Source organism: Pleurodeles waltl, chromosome 11 (genome assembly GCF_031143425.1).
Source record: "Pleurodeles waltl isolate 20211129_DDA chromosome 11, aPleWal1.hap1.20221129, whole genome shotgun sequence".
In the NCBI taxonomy this organism is placed as follows: Eukaryota; Metazoa; Chordata; class Amphibia; order Caudata; family Salamandridae; genus Pleurodeles; species Pleurodeles waltl.
The window spans coordinates 175,566,754-175,581,070 of NC_090450.1; the positions used below are offsets into that span (position 1 = coordinate 175,566,754).

Consider the following 14,317-nt stretch of genomic DNA (forward strand, 5'->3'; position numbering starts at 1 on the left):
TGTTTCTGTCTAAACCTTAACATTAGTGAAATTACAACAAAAGCACAGGTGGGGAATGCCTCAGGTGTTCGCACATCGACAAGGTTTATCGAATTTTCGTTAGTGATAGTCTTTTACGAGCAACAGCTAGTAGTGGGAGCCAGGCTAGCCGTACACCTGCCACCTCAGGTGTCAGAGGAACACCCACTGGAAACAGTGAGGGGCGACCTGTGTAAATAGAACCAAAGGCCAGGGCACACCCAAAATGTAACCTTGTATGGTAGATCCAAGTGGTGCTTCAGGAATTAAACCAAAGTCCGGCAAGTAGGTAACACTAGAAATTTATTGCAGGTGATTTCAATAAAGTGATCAAATTCAAATACAAGTCCAAACAGCAAAGAAACAGCCGACACGTGTTTCATCTTCAAGACTTTGTCAAGGCTTTAGCTACGCAGATATATGTAAAAAAGGGAACAAAGTCCCAAGAATCCATCGGACTGAATTAGGTCTGACGATGAGTTGTTCATGTGGAGTATAATGGCAGTACAAGGGCTATGATAGGCCTTATAATGGTTCAATTATAACCGTGCCGGTCGCGTCGGTGTGTTTAAAGTAAGGCTTACTTTTTTACATATATCTGCGTAGCTAAAGCCTTGACAAAGTCATACTAGGTTGCATTTTGGGTGTGCCCTGGCCTTTGGTTCTATTTAAACCTTAACATTAGCTATATTTCTTGAGAGCATTTTTAGTGATGATCTCTAGAGTGAGGCAAGAGTACCTGGGTAAGAGACCTGTCTTGATCCAGTCTACTTTGCTACGTAGGTTCTTACCTGTGGCACTTCTTTAGTAACTAAGGGCCAGATGTAGCAAGAAAACATTTTGCGAGTTGCAAATTGCGAGGACCAGCGACTCGCAATTTGCAACTCGCAAAATATAATACAGAAAGGTGTCTCAGACACCTTCTGCGACTCGCTATGGGGTCCCAAAGACCCACCTCATGAATATTAATGAGGTGGGTCGCAGTTTGCGACCCCATAGCGAGTCTAGGCACTCACAGGGATGGTGGCCTGCTGGAGACAGCAGACCACCATGTCCGTGACTGCTTTTTGAATAAAGCAGTTTTTTATTTTATTTTTGCAGCCCGTTTTCCTTAAAGGAAAACGAGCTGCAAAAAGAAAAATACCGAAACCATTTGGTTTCGGTTTTTTCAGAGCAGGCAGTGGTCCATAGGACCACTGCCTGCTCTGAAAAAATATTTTTATTGGCATTCACAAAGGGGAAGGGGTCCTTCCCTTTTGCGAATGAGTTACCATCCACTTCAAGTGGATGGTAACTGCGAGTTGGTTTGCTACCGCATTCGCGGTCCCAAACCAACTCTGCATGGCGATGCGGTCGCAAATAGGAAGGGAACACCCCTTCCTATTTGCGAGTCGCAGCCTCAAATGTCGAGTCGGTACTGACTCGCAATTTGTGGTTGTGCATCGCGTTTGGCCTTTTGCGCATCGCAAACTGCGTTTTTCGCAGTTTGCGAGGCGCAAAAGGCTTGCTACATCTGGCCCTAAATCTTCTTAAATTTAATAGATCAGTGAAAACTCAGCTCTAACTCATCAGATGTTTAACCACAAATTCTGCGGGTTTTTCTTTTTAGCACCAAGAAATCTGCACCTGCATACTGCTCTGTATAAAAAGATAGCATTGTGCCGCACTAAACCAGGAGACCCCTCAGAGGAAAAAATAAATAAAGCAGCACTTTGAAAATCGCTTTGATTACTCATTGTATATGCTGAAGCCGTATGATTCTATGGCTGTGATATTTTACTCATGATTTTGAACATGACATGACGCACATGGCGCAGAGTATGTACTGCGCAGTTTTCCGATTTCAACAACAATTTACCTTTTCTTGCGGTATAATTTAGTCAACTCTGTTGCATATGCTGGTTCTCAAATATAGGGACCTTGATTACAAAGCACAAATACCTAGTTATGCAGGGAGCGCATAATTTAGTTAACTTTGTTTCATAATTTGGTCCTATTGCAGCATAACTCCACAAACTCAGACTATGAAGTACAAACTAGCTCTAGTTTCACAAATTCAGGGTGCATCTAACTGCCTCATGGGTCTGTTACTGTGTCCATCTAGGCCTGTGAGTTTTCTGTGACTTCGGCAGACCCGTAAATTGATACAATCGCACGTTGTACATTTAGAAATACTCTATACTACCTCAAAGGCCCGCTCCTACCGAACCACAATATTTCATTCTAGCAACAGCATCAACGAAACCCATTCCGAAATGAGAGAGGAATCTTTTTTCACTCTTTCGGGTGCCGGACAGGCTGGTCACGCTTTTGGTGACGTACCAGAGGGCAGTGCAAACAGAAACTGCCCAACGAGCTATTTTTTGCCTTTTCCCCAATCATGTGTTTTTAGTTGTAAAGCTGTGACTTACTCACCTGGCATGTATCCACTACAGCCGGCCTACTGCATCAAGCTATGACTGCTGTGATTAATGCACTGTAAACATGCCTTCGCCCAGGTGACTCAGTGCGCGCTGTATTTAAGAAGTTGTGAGGTGAAGAGTAGCAGATTAAACACGGCTGCGCCACAGGGTACTTCGAGGTCGAGCGTTGCAGCTTTTTAAAATCACAAAAAATGTGTTTCGGAAAATGCGCTCGCTGCATCGGCTACCACCTGATCTTTCTAGCTCTCCTCTGCATCGTAGCAAACATTTTGCTTTATTTTCCAAATGGAGAGACACGGTTTGCCACAGAAAACCACCTCACGACTTACGTCTGGTATTTCCACGGGATAGCCGGAGCGGGGCTGCTGGTAAGCCCGTCATGTTTTTTTTCCCAGTTATTTATTTCTTCTTCAGTTCACGCGTTGCCTAGCATGTAAACTCCAGAAAGCCTCAAATGTTTAGATTCGCGGGGTTTTCCGACCACTGGCAGGTCAGTTTTGTCTCTTATTATATGTTACCCAAGCTGAGCATCATGTGTTATTTATTTATTAAAATGTATTTTTATCGAACGCAACCCACATTGGCAAAGGGCACTTCACATGTCTCATATAAGTGATATATAGTGTTAGATATAAATCTAAGCATCATAATATGGGGCTGGGAGGGTTAGGAGGGCTCATCAAAAGGGGATGTCACTCCCTCAGGAACTGACCGGGATGATTTTTTCAGGAAAATAGGGGGAATGTATTTTCGCTGTTGACTTTTTTGAAGCAGGGGCAGTTTTAGGGAGCTTATTAAAATAAGGCTATTTTTCAGTTTAAGAAAGGGGGAGTTCCAGCCCGAATCTGGTCTGTTGGCATGCATGAAAGAACCTTCTAGAGTCTAGGTGAAAGGAGTGAAGACTTTTATGGCTCTGTGATAGGAGGGCTCGTATCACTTGGTGTGAAGTCATAAATGCCAACAATGTCGAAGAGTGAAGTGGGAGATTTTTGTGGAAAAAAATCGGAAGAATGTATTTCCCCCCACTGAGTTCTATTGAAACAGGGGAAATTTCAAGCAGTAGACAGCCATAATGTAATTTTTTGCTTCAAAAATCAGGAGTCTCCCGCGTAAATCAGGTCTATTGGCATGTATGCAAAGTGTGCAATTACCATTTTGTTTTGGGGCCTGCTATAGTTTGCACATGAGACGATAACTTCATTTTGGCCTGAGGCTCCTTATAGAAGACCTGATTCTTGTACAAACTCTTGTCTAAGGAAAACATATTAGCCTCAGATCTTGCATTCAAAGTTTGTTGCTGGAATCGGAAAGTTATGTTTTTATTATTTTTGTGTGTTTTTAATATAGTACCCTTAACAAAAAGCCATGTCAGCAGCTTCTTGAGTCTGAAACCGATCACCTTCTTCGCTGGACCACACTAACTCCAAATGGGATAAAATATTGGAGCTCTTTATAAAAGTAGGCTCCTCATTAAGAGTGGCCCGAATGTGGAGGTGTTAATTCTGCATCATAAGAGTCAGTGATACAAGGGACCCCTTTGACACCTAAGCTGTGGAATTATTTGGGATTCTGAACCGAACCCTTAGAATCCCTTGACAAATGAAGGATCAACAGGTTGTCATTTTGGGTTCTATTCCCCCTGTAAGTCCCCATTTTGCAAGTATTTCACCAATAGCGTTTGGCTACTTTATGCAGCTGAAATTCTTGGAGTGAAACACCACAGTTCAGTGGTGGTTGTGTGGTCGGCTACTGCTGTTACAAGCACCACTGGAATTAAAGGGAACTGGGCAATGAAGCCCTAAATCTGATGTTCAAAGGAAAATTACATTTAACTGTCATAAAATCGTATACAGTGAGCTTCCTTTTAAAGCAAAAAAGAAAAAGCAAACAACTTACTTAAATAATATAAAATATAGAAAATTATTACTGGGACAGTGAAGCTGGAAAAGTTATTTTGTAAGTTAAAAAAGAGTCCTACAAAATGTTGGAGGAATATCTTACAAATAGGACAGGACTGAGTTATGTTATGTTATGCTGATTTGTTGAGCACACTTTCACCTGGGAGGGTTTGCTGGTGCTAAGCAGGCTTGTGTCTAGCCAAACCTAGGACCTAGTGGGAATACTAAAAAAGCCAGGTCTTCGTATCTTGTGGAATTCAAGAAGTGAGGAGGAGGCTCTTATCAGTAGCAGCAGGTCGGTCTAACCTTTAGGAGAAGGCTTGACCGTCAGGCCTGGTTTTCCATATGATTGGGATATATGCAATTAGGAGTCTGGACGAACAAAGGTGTCTGGAAGATTTGTGAAAGCAGATACGACCATTGAGATATGCAGGGCCAGTGTTATGTAGTGGCTTGAAATTGTGGGTGAGAAGTTTGAATTGTACTCGTTTGTGTATGGGTAGCCACTGGAGTTCCTTGAGGTATGGTGTGATGGGAGTGCTGCATAGAAGGTTGAGAGTGATTCTGGCTGCAGAGTTCTGAATGATGTTGGGGTTGGGGTGGGTGTCGGTCCTAGCTCTGTTGGCCATCAAGTGGAGCCCCACATTGAAGTACTATTTCCAAACATCACAATTTCATTCTTGTTCCTGTTCACCTTTGACAGTTGGTCTTCCCCAATGGACAATTTCAGTCATGCTGGAGCTGAATTTGACATGGGTACAGAGTGCCGCAGAGAGAGAATGGGTTGCATGTTGTCGGTGTAGGAGAGAATGTTGATGTTGTGAGAGCGGATGATACTGGGTACACGGATCATGGATGTGTTGAATAAGGTCGGACTCAGGGAGGGTCCATGCAGAACACCACAGATGAGTTTGCGGGTGTCCGAGGTGTACGGTGACAGGTTGACTCACTGGAGCCTTGCATTCCGGAAGGAACTGATCTATTAGAGCACATGTCCTTCCATTCTGATATTGTGTTGGGTAAGGATGGGGTGGGAGACCATGTGAAATCTTGAAATCACTTAAGCAGTGTACAAATATGCTCAAATCAAATCACTGAGCCCAGCTCTGCAGAGAGCGCTGTGTAGGAAGAGACTGTCATAGTGAAATCTGGGTCATAAAAGAACACAGAAGATTAGTTTTCTTCCATATCTGGGAAAAATCAGCATGTCAGGTCATCTATTCATACAACCTAGAGACCATCAGAATACTCCAAAACATCTAAAAAACAATTTTTGTAGGAAAAAAGCGTGTGCCTTTGACCTATCCAAGTGACCACAACTGAATGTAGGAAGTGAGCAGCTAGTCACCTGAGAGAAACCGAGATGCTTTGTAATTATCCCCATTAGATTGTTTTTGTTGATTTACGCTACCCAATGGGCGCTTCATAAAATAGCTCAATTAATTGAGGCAGCCCAGTTTCAGATGTCAGTGCAATTAAAATTAAGATTGTCAAGTGGTGATGGTTTAGTAACGACCCGATTATGACACAGCTCTTTTTTATATGGAACCTTTTATTGGGTTTCCAAGGCACACAAATACCAAAATAGTCACTTTTGACCAAGCTGCTAGGAAGAAACAATATAACATCTGGTAGAATACTAAGACTTCATCCAGAGAGGAGCACAACCCAGCATGTGGGATAAAATGGCCTACACCGAAGTACCTGTTCAGAAAATTAATCAATGCCATTAAAAGGGCAATAATGTGCTATGTAGTTCCCCCTGGTGCACCTCTCCACAAAATTCAAAGAGTAGCCATGCGATCTATGGGAAAACTGGACATAGCTGTAGAAAATAAAGGTTGAATTAACAAGGCTTTGGTACACTACAAAATTCTTCTGTGTCCGATGTCCTTTCTGTACCCTGTGCGGAGAGGGCCACACCCGGAATTACTTCCAATCCTTTGTGCATAACTAAATGTTGCAATGAGGATCTGGGTGTATCGAAAGGACAAATTATGGTTTCGCTGCACCACGTAAGTTCTGTTTCTACTTTCAACTAGAATGCCCTGCTGGGAAAGGGTGGGGTTTTAAGAGTCAAACGTCCCACACATTAATTATACTGTGCACTTGCCAACCATAATTAGAGTGGTTTTCAAATAACCAATGGTTGTATATTGAGCATGTTTGCTAATTTGCAGGACGAAGTGATGGACGGGACTGCCACCGACATATTTATGAGACAAAACAAAATGGCCGCAGAGGGATAAATGATACAAGTGCATACCAAATGTCCACGTCACACAGACCACAGATAGTTTGATGTGCCTTTTACAAAGAAAATGCCATAATAAAAAACACGAGGCAAGCCATTTGGAAAGTATCCGTCTATACCATAATAATTCCAGTTCCTAACACCATCAGTCCCGAATTTGGCAGTTGAAAACTGATTCTTAATCTATAGATATGAATGATGTATTTAGTAGCAGAGTTTTGAATTGTTCTTAATATCACTGAGCTGTACTTGAAGTACAACAGTGGGAAAGTGAAGCATTTGATATTACATCAATTTCTCTTCAAAACGTAAGGTGTATATTTTAAAAGTTTTGAGTTTGGGTAGGTTGAAATTGTAAGTCACTGATAGAAAATTGGAACTGGTGGCTGTAATTTCCATTTCCTTTGTCACATATCAGGACCTTTGTCTTGGCTAAAAAGCATAATTAATTTTTTATGTTTGCCTATAGATAATTGCGTGCAAAACATTTGCTTATGCTAACAACCATGGCCTTCAAAATCAGTTTGCTGCAAACCTGCTAGAACCTCCAAAAACAATGCCAGGTCAAGAGAAATTGTATGGAGTAAGGAATGCTTCCCCTGTTTTAAAAAGTGCAATAATGGGCTGAGGTGCATAATGAAGGCACATCACGGAACGGCAAAGATTCTCAGTGCCTATTCTGTTGATAATAAATGGGATAATGAAGAGCAAGTGGCCTGCTGTTAGCCCTCTCTTCATGCCACCTTGGTAAAGAGATGGGCACACATTTGTATGCTGGCTTGATCATAATGGTAAAGTTTGTGAATAGCCAGATCTTTATGGCAATTTAAAATATGTTGTATTTGGAAACTTAATCTCTACATCTTTTATTGTAGATGCTCCTACCAGCTTCAGTATTTATTGGACTGGAACATGAAAATTGCTGTGGATGTTGTGGTCATGAGAACTGTGGAAAAGGTTGTGCGGTATGTTACGCATAAATAATTTCTGGTTTTGACAAATATTTACACAATATTGTGGCAATGGAATGACTCCTCCCTTGTTTTCGTTGGTAGATGTTTTCATCGATTCTGGCAGCTGTGATTGGACTGGCTGGCTCTGCATACTGCATCATCATTTCTGCAGTAGGTCTAGCTAAAGGACCATATTGCAGCAATAGTGCAGGGGATTGGACATATCCATTTGTTAATACCAACGGACAGTAAGTACTTCAAAGGCATCCACATTTTAATAAATGTTGTTAATATCCAGGTCTGATATGGTAAGCTTTAACCTGACAATGTTTAAGTAACCTTTTCCAGAGATGAAAGGAGATGTGTACACTGTATACACAGGTCACTTGTTTTAGAACTGTCATTATCTTCTTTTTTTGATAAATCATTATTTTATTTTGCATTGTTTCAATTAACCACACAAAACCTTAAAACCAAACCTATTGGAACTGTGCATAACATGTCAAACAACCAATTTAGTTGTGAGAATACATTGTTCCTCTGGGTCACCACCGGGCCTCATCAGCTTTTTGTGGATTGTGAAATTCTCTTACTTAATATATGAAGTAAAGCTTACTCTAACTAGGTATAGATATTATATAGAGACAGACGAGAATAGTTGTAGGAATCGCCATCACCTTGTCTAACTTTAGGAAAACCCTTATTCTTTGTCTTTTAGTACCCCTTATCATTAATAGACCCTTCCACTACTGCTCTTTCCAGTTCCTCAAAAATATTGCAGAGTTTGCTTTTTCATCTATCCTTTCTTTGAAAGACTTCTTCGACTTTCTCTTGTCCTCTCAAATTCGTTACAACTTAGGCATTTCAGTTTTCATCCTAGCCTGTCTTGGGGATTACTAGTTACCTTGTTTTTTACCTTGATATTTTCTATCGGCCTTCATCTTGCATTTGCTCAAGTTTTTGTGATGTCAGACCAACCATTGCTACGGAACCACCAGCATCCAAGAGGGTGGTGTGATATCCCAGCACAAAGAGCGCTATATCTGTTTGAATCAACCATAGAGCATCTCAAAGCAATTTGAGCCAATCACTCTACAGCACCTAACTAACTACCCTCTTACCAGTAACGTTGCCTACCAATTTTATGTTACACCTTGTCTTTCAGGAATCAGAATGAGAAGTAAAATTGAGGATTCTCTGTGAATCTATTGCAGCCTCCACTTATTTAATTGCACATCAACTGTTGTGCTATGGGTACAAGTATCTTTGTGGTATATGGACAATGGTCCATGTCTCATTGAGAGTGTGGATGCACACCCCCAGTTGAGTATTTGCAGAAGGAATACCAACTCAGTCCTTCCTCTTCTTATAGTTTGACGATGGGTAATACCCCAAATCAAGTGAAGCAGGCACTGTTGATGGAAAAGAAGCATTGAGGTCATGTATAAACACATTGTAATGACCAGAGGTTCCCAAATAACCCCCAAAATAAATGTGTCCTAGGAGTACTGCATTATGTATTAGAAAATCACATACCCTGGTTATACAATCTAATTACATTTTCTCCAGAAATGCATATTTAGTTCCAATTATACCATATATACATTCCTGGACATTTTGTAATCACAAGCATCATCCTATACAAAGAGACACAAAATTCTAGACAACAATCAACTGCATACGCTTTACATTTATCAATTGCAATCTCTAATGGGTTTCTGTGAAAACGTCGTATTGAATGGGGTATGCCATCAACCATACTTTCCATTAACAAACACAGTATTATTCACCAAGTACCTTATCACAGGTGTGTGCGTCTGGAAGCATTGTACTGGGCTTTAGGTGCCTTCGTAGATGTGTTGCATTTCCAGTCTTCTGTTTTATCAGTAGATGATTGTGGATCATGTATTCCAAAATCACGCTTCCTGCCCCCACCCAGTTTTTTCTTGGTTATAGAATGTGTTCTTAGCCACTTGAGAGATCATTGTGCTAAAACTGTACCAGCAGTATTTCAAGTATATTAAGTGTTTATCAATCCCGCATGAATTAATGTGCTTCGTACTTGTTTTTTTTTTAACAGATACCTGACTGACTATGACTCGTGGTCTCAATGTGTTGAACCAAGGAATGTGGTTACATGGAACGTCACGTTGTTTTCCATTCTACTAGGACTTGCTGCAATTGAGTTCATTCTGTGCTTGGTCCAAATAATCAATGCCTTCATCGGAGGACTATGTAGTTGCTGCGGATGTAATGATTCACAACAGGTAAGGGAGATTTGGCTTTAGCATTATACAAATATTTTATTTAATGTATTGCAGAGTGATTGTGGATCATGCTATATCACTTAAAGGGGCATACAAGCACAAGACTTAAGGGCGATAAACCACCACAAATTTAAATTATATCATAAAGCTGAATGCATGTGTGTGATTTAAGAACTGGACTATATAGACCCTTACCTGACAACAAAATCTGTCCTTATTTTACTGTGGAACAGTGAGTGGCTTAGGAGCTATGTATAGAGAAACAAAAAACTAGAATATCTCTTTAACGTGTAGTGCTGAATACTGCAGCAGGTTTCTGATCACTCTGAACTTTGAAACCTAAGAGAATTGGGGCACAGAAAAATTACAGGACTTACACTGTTTAGCTTCCATCTTAAACATATCTCTATACCAGTATATTAAAGAGAATGTGCAGTAAGGATTTACTGTTACTAAGTTAATTTTGCTAACTCTGAGTGGAGCGGAGGTAAGTTGAAAAGTTGTTATTCCTTAGAAAAGCAATGCTATCCATCAGATAGAACTTTCTTGATGCGTCTCAACTCACCCTTAATCCTGTCAATCAAGGATTGTTTTTTTTCAGAAGGGTTGTGAACATGCATCCCCCGGAGGCTCCGGGAGGTAGGGCAGCCAGGGACTCCAAATGGGCTACTGAGGTGCTCCTGGCGGACAAAGAAAGGCTTGTGGGTGGTCAACATAGTTCTGGGCAGTTGGACCAAGATTAAGCTGATAGGGTTTGGACAAAGACATTGAGATCCTTGAATATTAGGGGGAGGATGAGGTCCGTTCATTGGGTGAGCCCATCTAAGGCTGGGCTGCCCCACATACATCAAGGTATACAATCTAGATTTACTCCAGTTATGGACTGTTTGTGTGCTAACTTCACAAAGGAGATGGGAGACACAAGTTACTTGTTGGTACACTTGAGTTTGGGGAGGAAGCAAGGCACCTGGATGATTTAGCATCCCTATGTATTCCTAAAGTTTAATTTCAACCTTACACATACATTACAGGTGCAGTATATAGGAGTGCATACGTTCCGTTTTAAATTTTGCTTGTTTTATTGTGTACTGAATGTTGTAATTAGAGACAAAAAAATTTATGGCATTGATTTTGCGTCCTTTTTTTGTCATCGAATAGTTCTCCATTTTCCATTCATCCCTCCACTCCACTAACCTAATCCATCCGCCCATCAATCCACTCATCCAATTCATCCACTCATCCAATGCTTCCACCCACCCAAATATCCATCCACTCACTTCTGGCTTTATCTACCCATCTATCTAAGCACATCCACCCATTCATCCATCCAACCACCAACCATCTGCCCGTCCATCCATCCATCCATCCATTCATCCGTCCATCCATGTTCAACAGGACACTTTCATAATTTATTACAAATGAATAGCGGTGTTTATTACGGAGTTGTCTTTGTGGTAATTGTTTCTATGTCACATTTTCTGGTGAAAGTGAACATTTTGTATATCTGCTTTTCTTTTTTTTGTAAAAGGTGTGTCGAAAACAGTTTGCTTACTCCATCGTTTTGATACAAAGTTACGATAGTTTAGACACTTCTTTCACACAGGGCAGCGCAATTTGTCACTTTGCTGCTCTGCCTTGTGTCAAAAGAAAAGGGCAGGAATGCGCTGCACCTATGAGATACAGCTCATTCCTGTCCTCTTCCACTGCACTGGCGCACAATTGGCTGCCTTGTTCCCATGAAGGCACACTTGCACCATGGTCAAGGGTGTCTGTGTTGTAGGAATGATTGTTTTTGTGCAGGAAGGGACTTCTTCCTGCACAACAAATCGAGGCGTTTTCCTCCTTCTCTGTGTGGACAAAAAAAGAGGAAAAATTAGAAGACATACAGGGGAGGCGTAGGCTGTTGGCGCATTCCCACGTTTGTAAATCTGAGAATGCATCAAAATCCATGGGTGTTGCGTGGAACACTCACTGCAACGCCCATGGAACACCTCTTTGACACAGAACAAGGCAATGCAGCGGTTTGCACTGTGCTACCTTACTCCATATCTACAAGGCCATGAAAAGCCACACAAAGTGGCTTTGCATGGCCTTGTAGGCATGGGTCTGCAGCTGAAAAGTGATGCACAGGCTTTGCAAGCCGCTTTTAAATATGCCCCCTAGTATTTATAAATGGAAAGGTCTGTTGCAAATAGTTCGCTCATAGAATCATTTTGTTTTTTCTCCTCAGAGCTACGCTTGCTGAAACATTGACTGGTGCACTGGAGCTGTGTTACACGACCTTTAGCGTGTTTCGACCTTGGAGGACGCACATACGAGCACCTTGTAAATTTAATTGTACAGCGTTTTATATCACTGTTTAAATTATATTTGTTATACTGTGTTACACGAGTTTGTACGGAGCCTTCTGCGGGGCAGACGTGGCTGTGAAGTACTTGAAGGAGATATTTATATTTACAGTTATTTAGTTGTAGGAGCGCTCTGACTGCCCATCAGTTCCCGCCATTTCTGTGGAGATTCATCTTTGCATAAGTTCATGAAGAAACCTGAAGATTCTTTTGCGAAGCGACGTCCAGCCACAACAGGCGTGTATTTTACAGTATTAGAAGGTGTCAGAAGTGGCTCCCAGGCTTTGAGGCTTCTGCCCAATCGTATCCCAAAGTGACCAAAACGTGTACTTTAAAAAAATCCAATAAATAGCCGTGAAAATGCCCCGTTTTTCACAGCTGAATGTATGTTCATATTTTCCAACACAGGTAGTTTATTTGAAATGTCATCATTTGATTATTACTTGCGTAATAAAGAGCACATTTCTGATTTAAAAAAGGTGTGCCTTCTGCAAGTACTTATTACATTTCATAAAGATATGTTTTGAGACTATTGAAATCTGTGTCGAAAGGTAACACATAAATATGTATGTGGTTTAAACTGTTCCTTTTCGACTTGTCTAACAGTAGAATGACCGCAACCAATTAGATATTCAAATAAAAAGTGATCAAATTATTTTAGTATTGCAAAATTATAATTATAAAAAGATGTACACAACTTTATACAACTGGTCTCATGTAACTTGCGCTAATTAGTTACATGTGCGCAATAGAAGTTTCAGAGATTGAGGATTTTTAAAATAATCAACAAAGTTTTTGCGTTGGTTAAACAGTGCCGTTTTCCCACCACCTAAAACACAGGTAAAGGATTTAATCTAATGCGCGTTCATTTGTAATTCTGGCATTTCCGGACTTTATATTGTTTGATATGGGGCTCACCCTCATAATACTAACTAATACTAACTGTACCTATAATAATAATTTTTGCTGCTTGATGACACAAAGGTTAGCATGGCTAATAACTGTTTGGTCGTGTCTTTGGCAAGCCATCTAAATAGTCCAATCAATGTTTGGAATATAAAAACCAGCAAATACATTTTAAATCCCAGCAAAAAGCCCAGCCATGGATTGAGTTTTTTGAGAGGCCTCTCACAGTATTTCTTAATTCTAATTAAATATAGACATAAAGAGAGTGAAAATTGGCTAAGCTTACTTTAACTTGACATAATTCCATCTTTTGGTCCTGATTTAGTATTCTTTTTGCACTGGCTTCCCCACAATTCTAACTGGCTCTTGCAGTGCGTTGCAAACAGAAGCATCTATCAACTTTCTGGCACTTGGGTTTTTAAGGCAGAACATTGGCGAGACTGTGGCGGCAAAAGTGATTTGTCCCTAGGGATGGCAACCTCCTGCTTATCTAAGAAAAAGGATAACAACTGCACAGCAACAGAGAAGACACCCAGGAAGTAGACTTACGAACCTCGTGTGGCGTGGCTTTGCATCAAATCTTAGTACCCAAAGAAGTCGGTTCAGACAAGGGGCAAGCAGAATATTGTGTAAAATTCCCATGCATAAGATGTAATTTCCACAAAATGACACATTTTACGAAACTTACCCTTTGTCGCTTGTCTTTGTGTTGAAATTTGCAAAAGTGTCACGCCACACAATACAATGCTACAGATTTTGACACAGCACCATGTTACTTAAATACTAGTAATTCAGTGCATTCATATCTCCTGGGACGTACTGTACCGCAATTCAAACAAATTCCTCAACATTTAGCCTTGGTTGGATAACATCATGTAATATTGTATGATTCTGCTGCACATGTGAGGCAAGTATGTGACTTCACATTAACATGGACAGAACATCAGCTATAACTGTTTGTTCCTAGAAATATTTAACATAAAAGATTAATAAATTAGCCATTTAAAATACAATGTACAGAATTCTAGCCTTTGATTATAAAGAGAAGCAAGTATAATGGACAATAATCTTCTATTTATTGAAGATCTATGCTGGTGGTGAATTGGCAAAACTAACCTTTTGAGCAGACGTTAATTCACAATGCAAATGTGCACTTGGAGACAGTGGCGGCCCGTCCTTTAGGGCGGAGGGGCCACGCCACCCCACCTTTTGCCCCTCATGAAGAGTATCTGTCAGGCTGATAAAAGGTC

General features: G+C 40.7%; 1 protein-coding gene across 1 annotated transcript; it reads left to right on the forward strand.

Annotated features, from left to right (window-relative positions):
- Positions 1–2,543: 2,543 nt before the first annotated feature.
- TM4SF1 (transmembrane 4 L six family member 1) lies at positions 2,544–14,080 on the forward strand. The gene is made up of 5 exons (XM_069213376.1): positions 2,544–2,809; positions 7,469–7,558; positions 7,649–7,794; positions 9,627–9,813; positions 12,044–14,080. Exons 1-5 carry the CDS (start codon positions 2,633–2,635, stop codon positions 12,056–12,058), a joined length of 615 nt encoding a protein of 204 aa, XP_069069477.1. The 5' UTR covers positions 2,544–2,632; the 3' UTR covers positions 12,059–14,080.
- The last annotated feature ends 237 nt before the right edge of the window (positions 14,081–14,317 follow it).

Bases quoted from the DNA above. Each gene is read 5' to 3' on its own strand.
- TM4SF1 (XM_069213376.1), top strand. From the start codon at position 2,633: ATGTGTTTCGGAAAATGCGCTCGCTGCATCGGCTACCACCTGATCTTT. The intron at 7,559-7,648 runs GTATGTTACGCA...TTTCGTTGGTAG, and splicing joins ACTGTGGAAAAGGTTGTGCG to ATGTTTTCATCGATTCTGGC. The intron at 7,795-9,626 runs GTAAGTACTTCA...TTTTTTTAACAG, and splicing joins TTTGTTAATACCAACGGACA to ATACCTGACTGACTATGACT.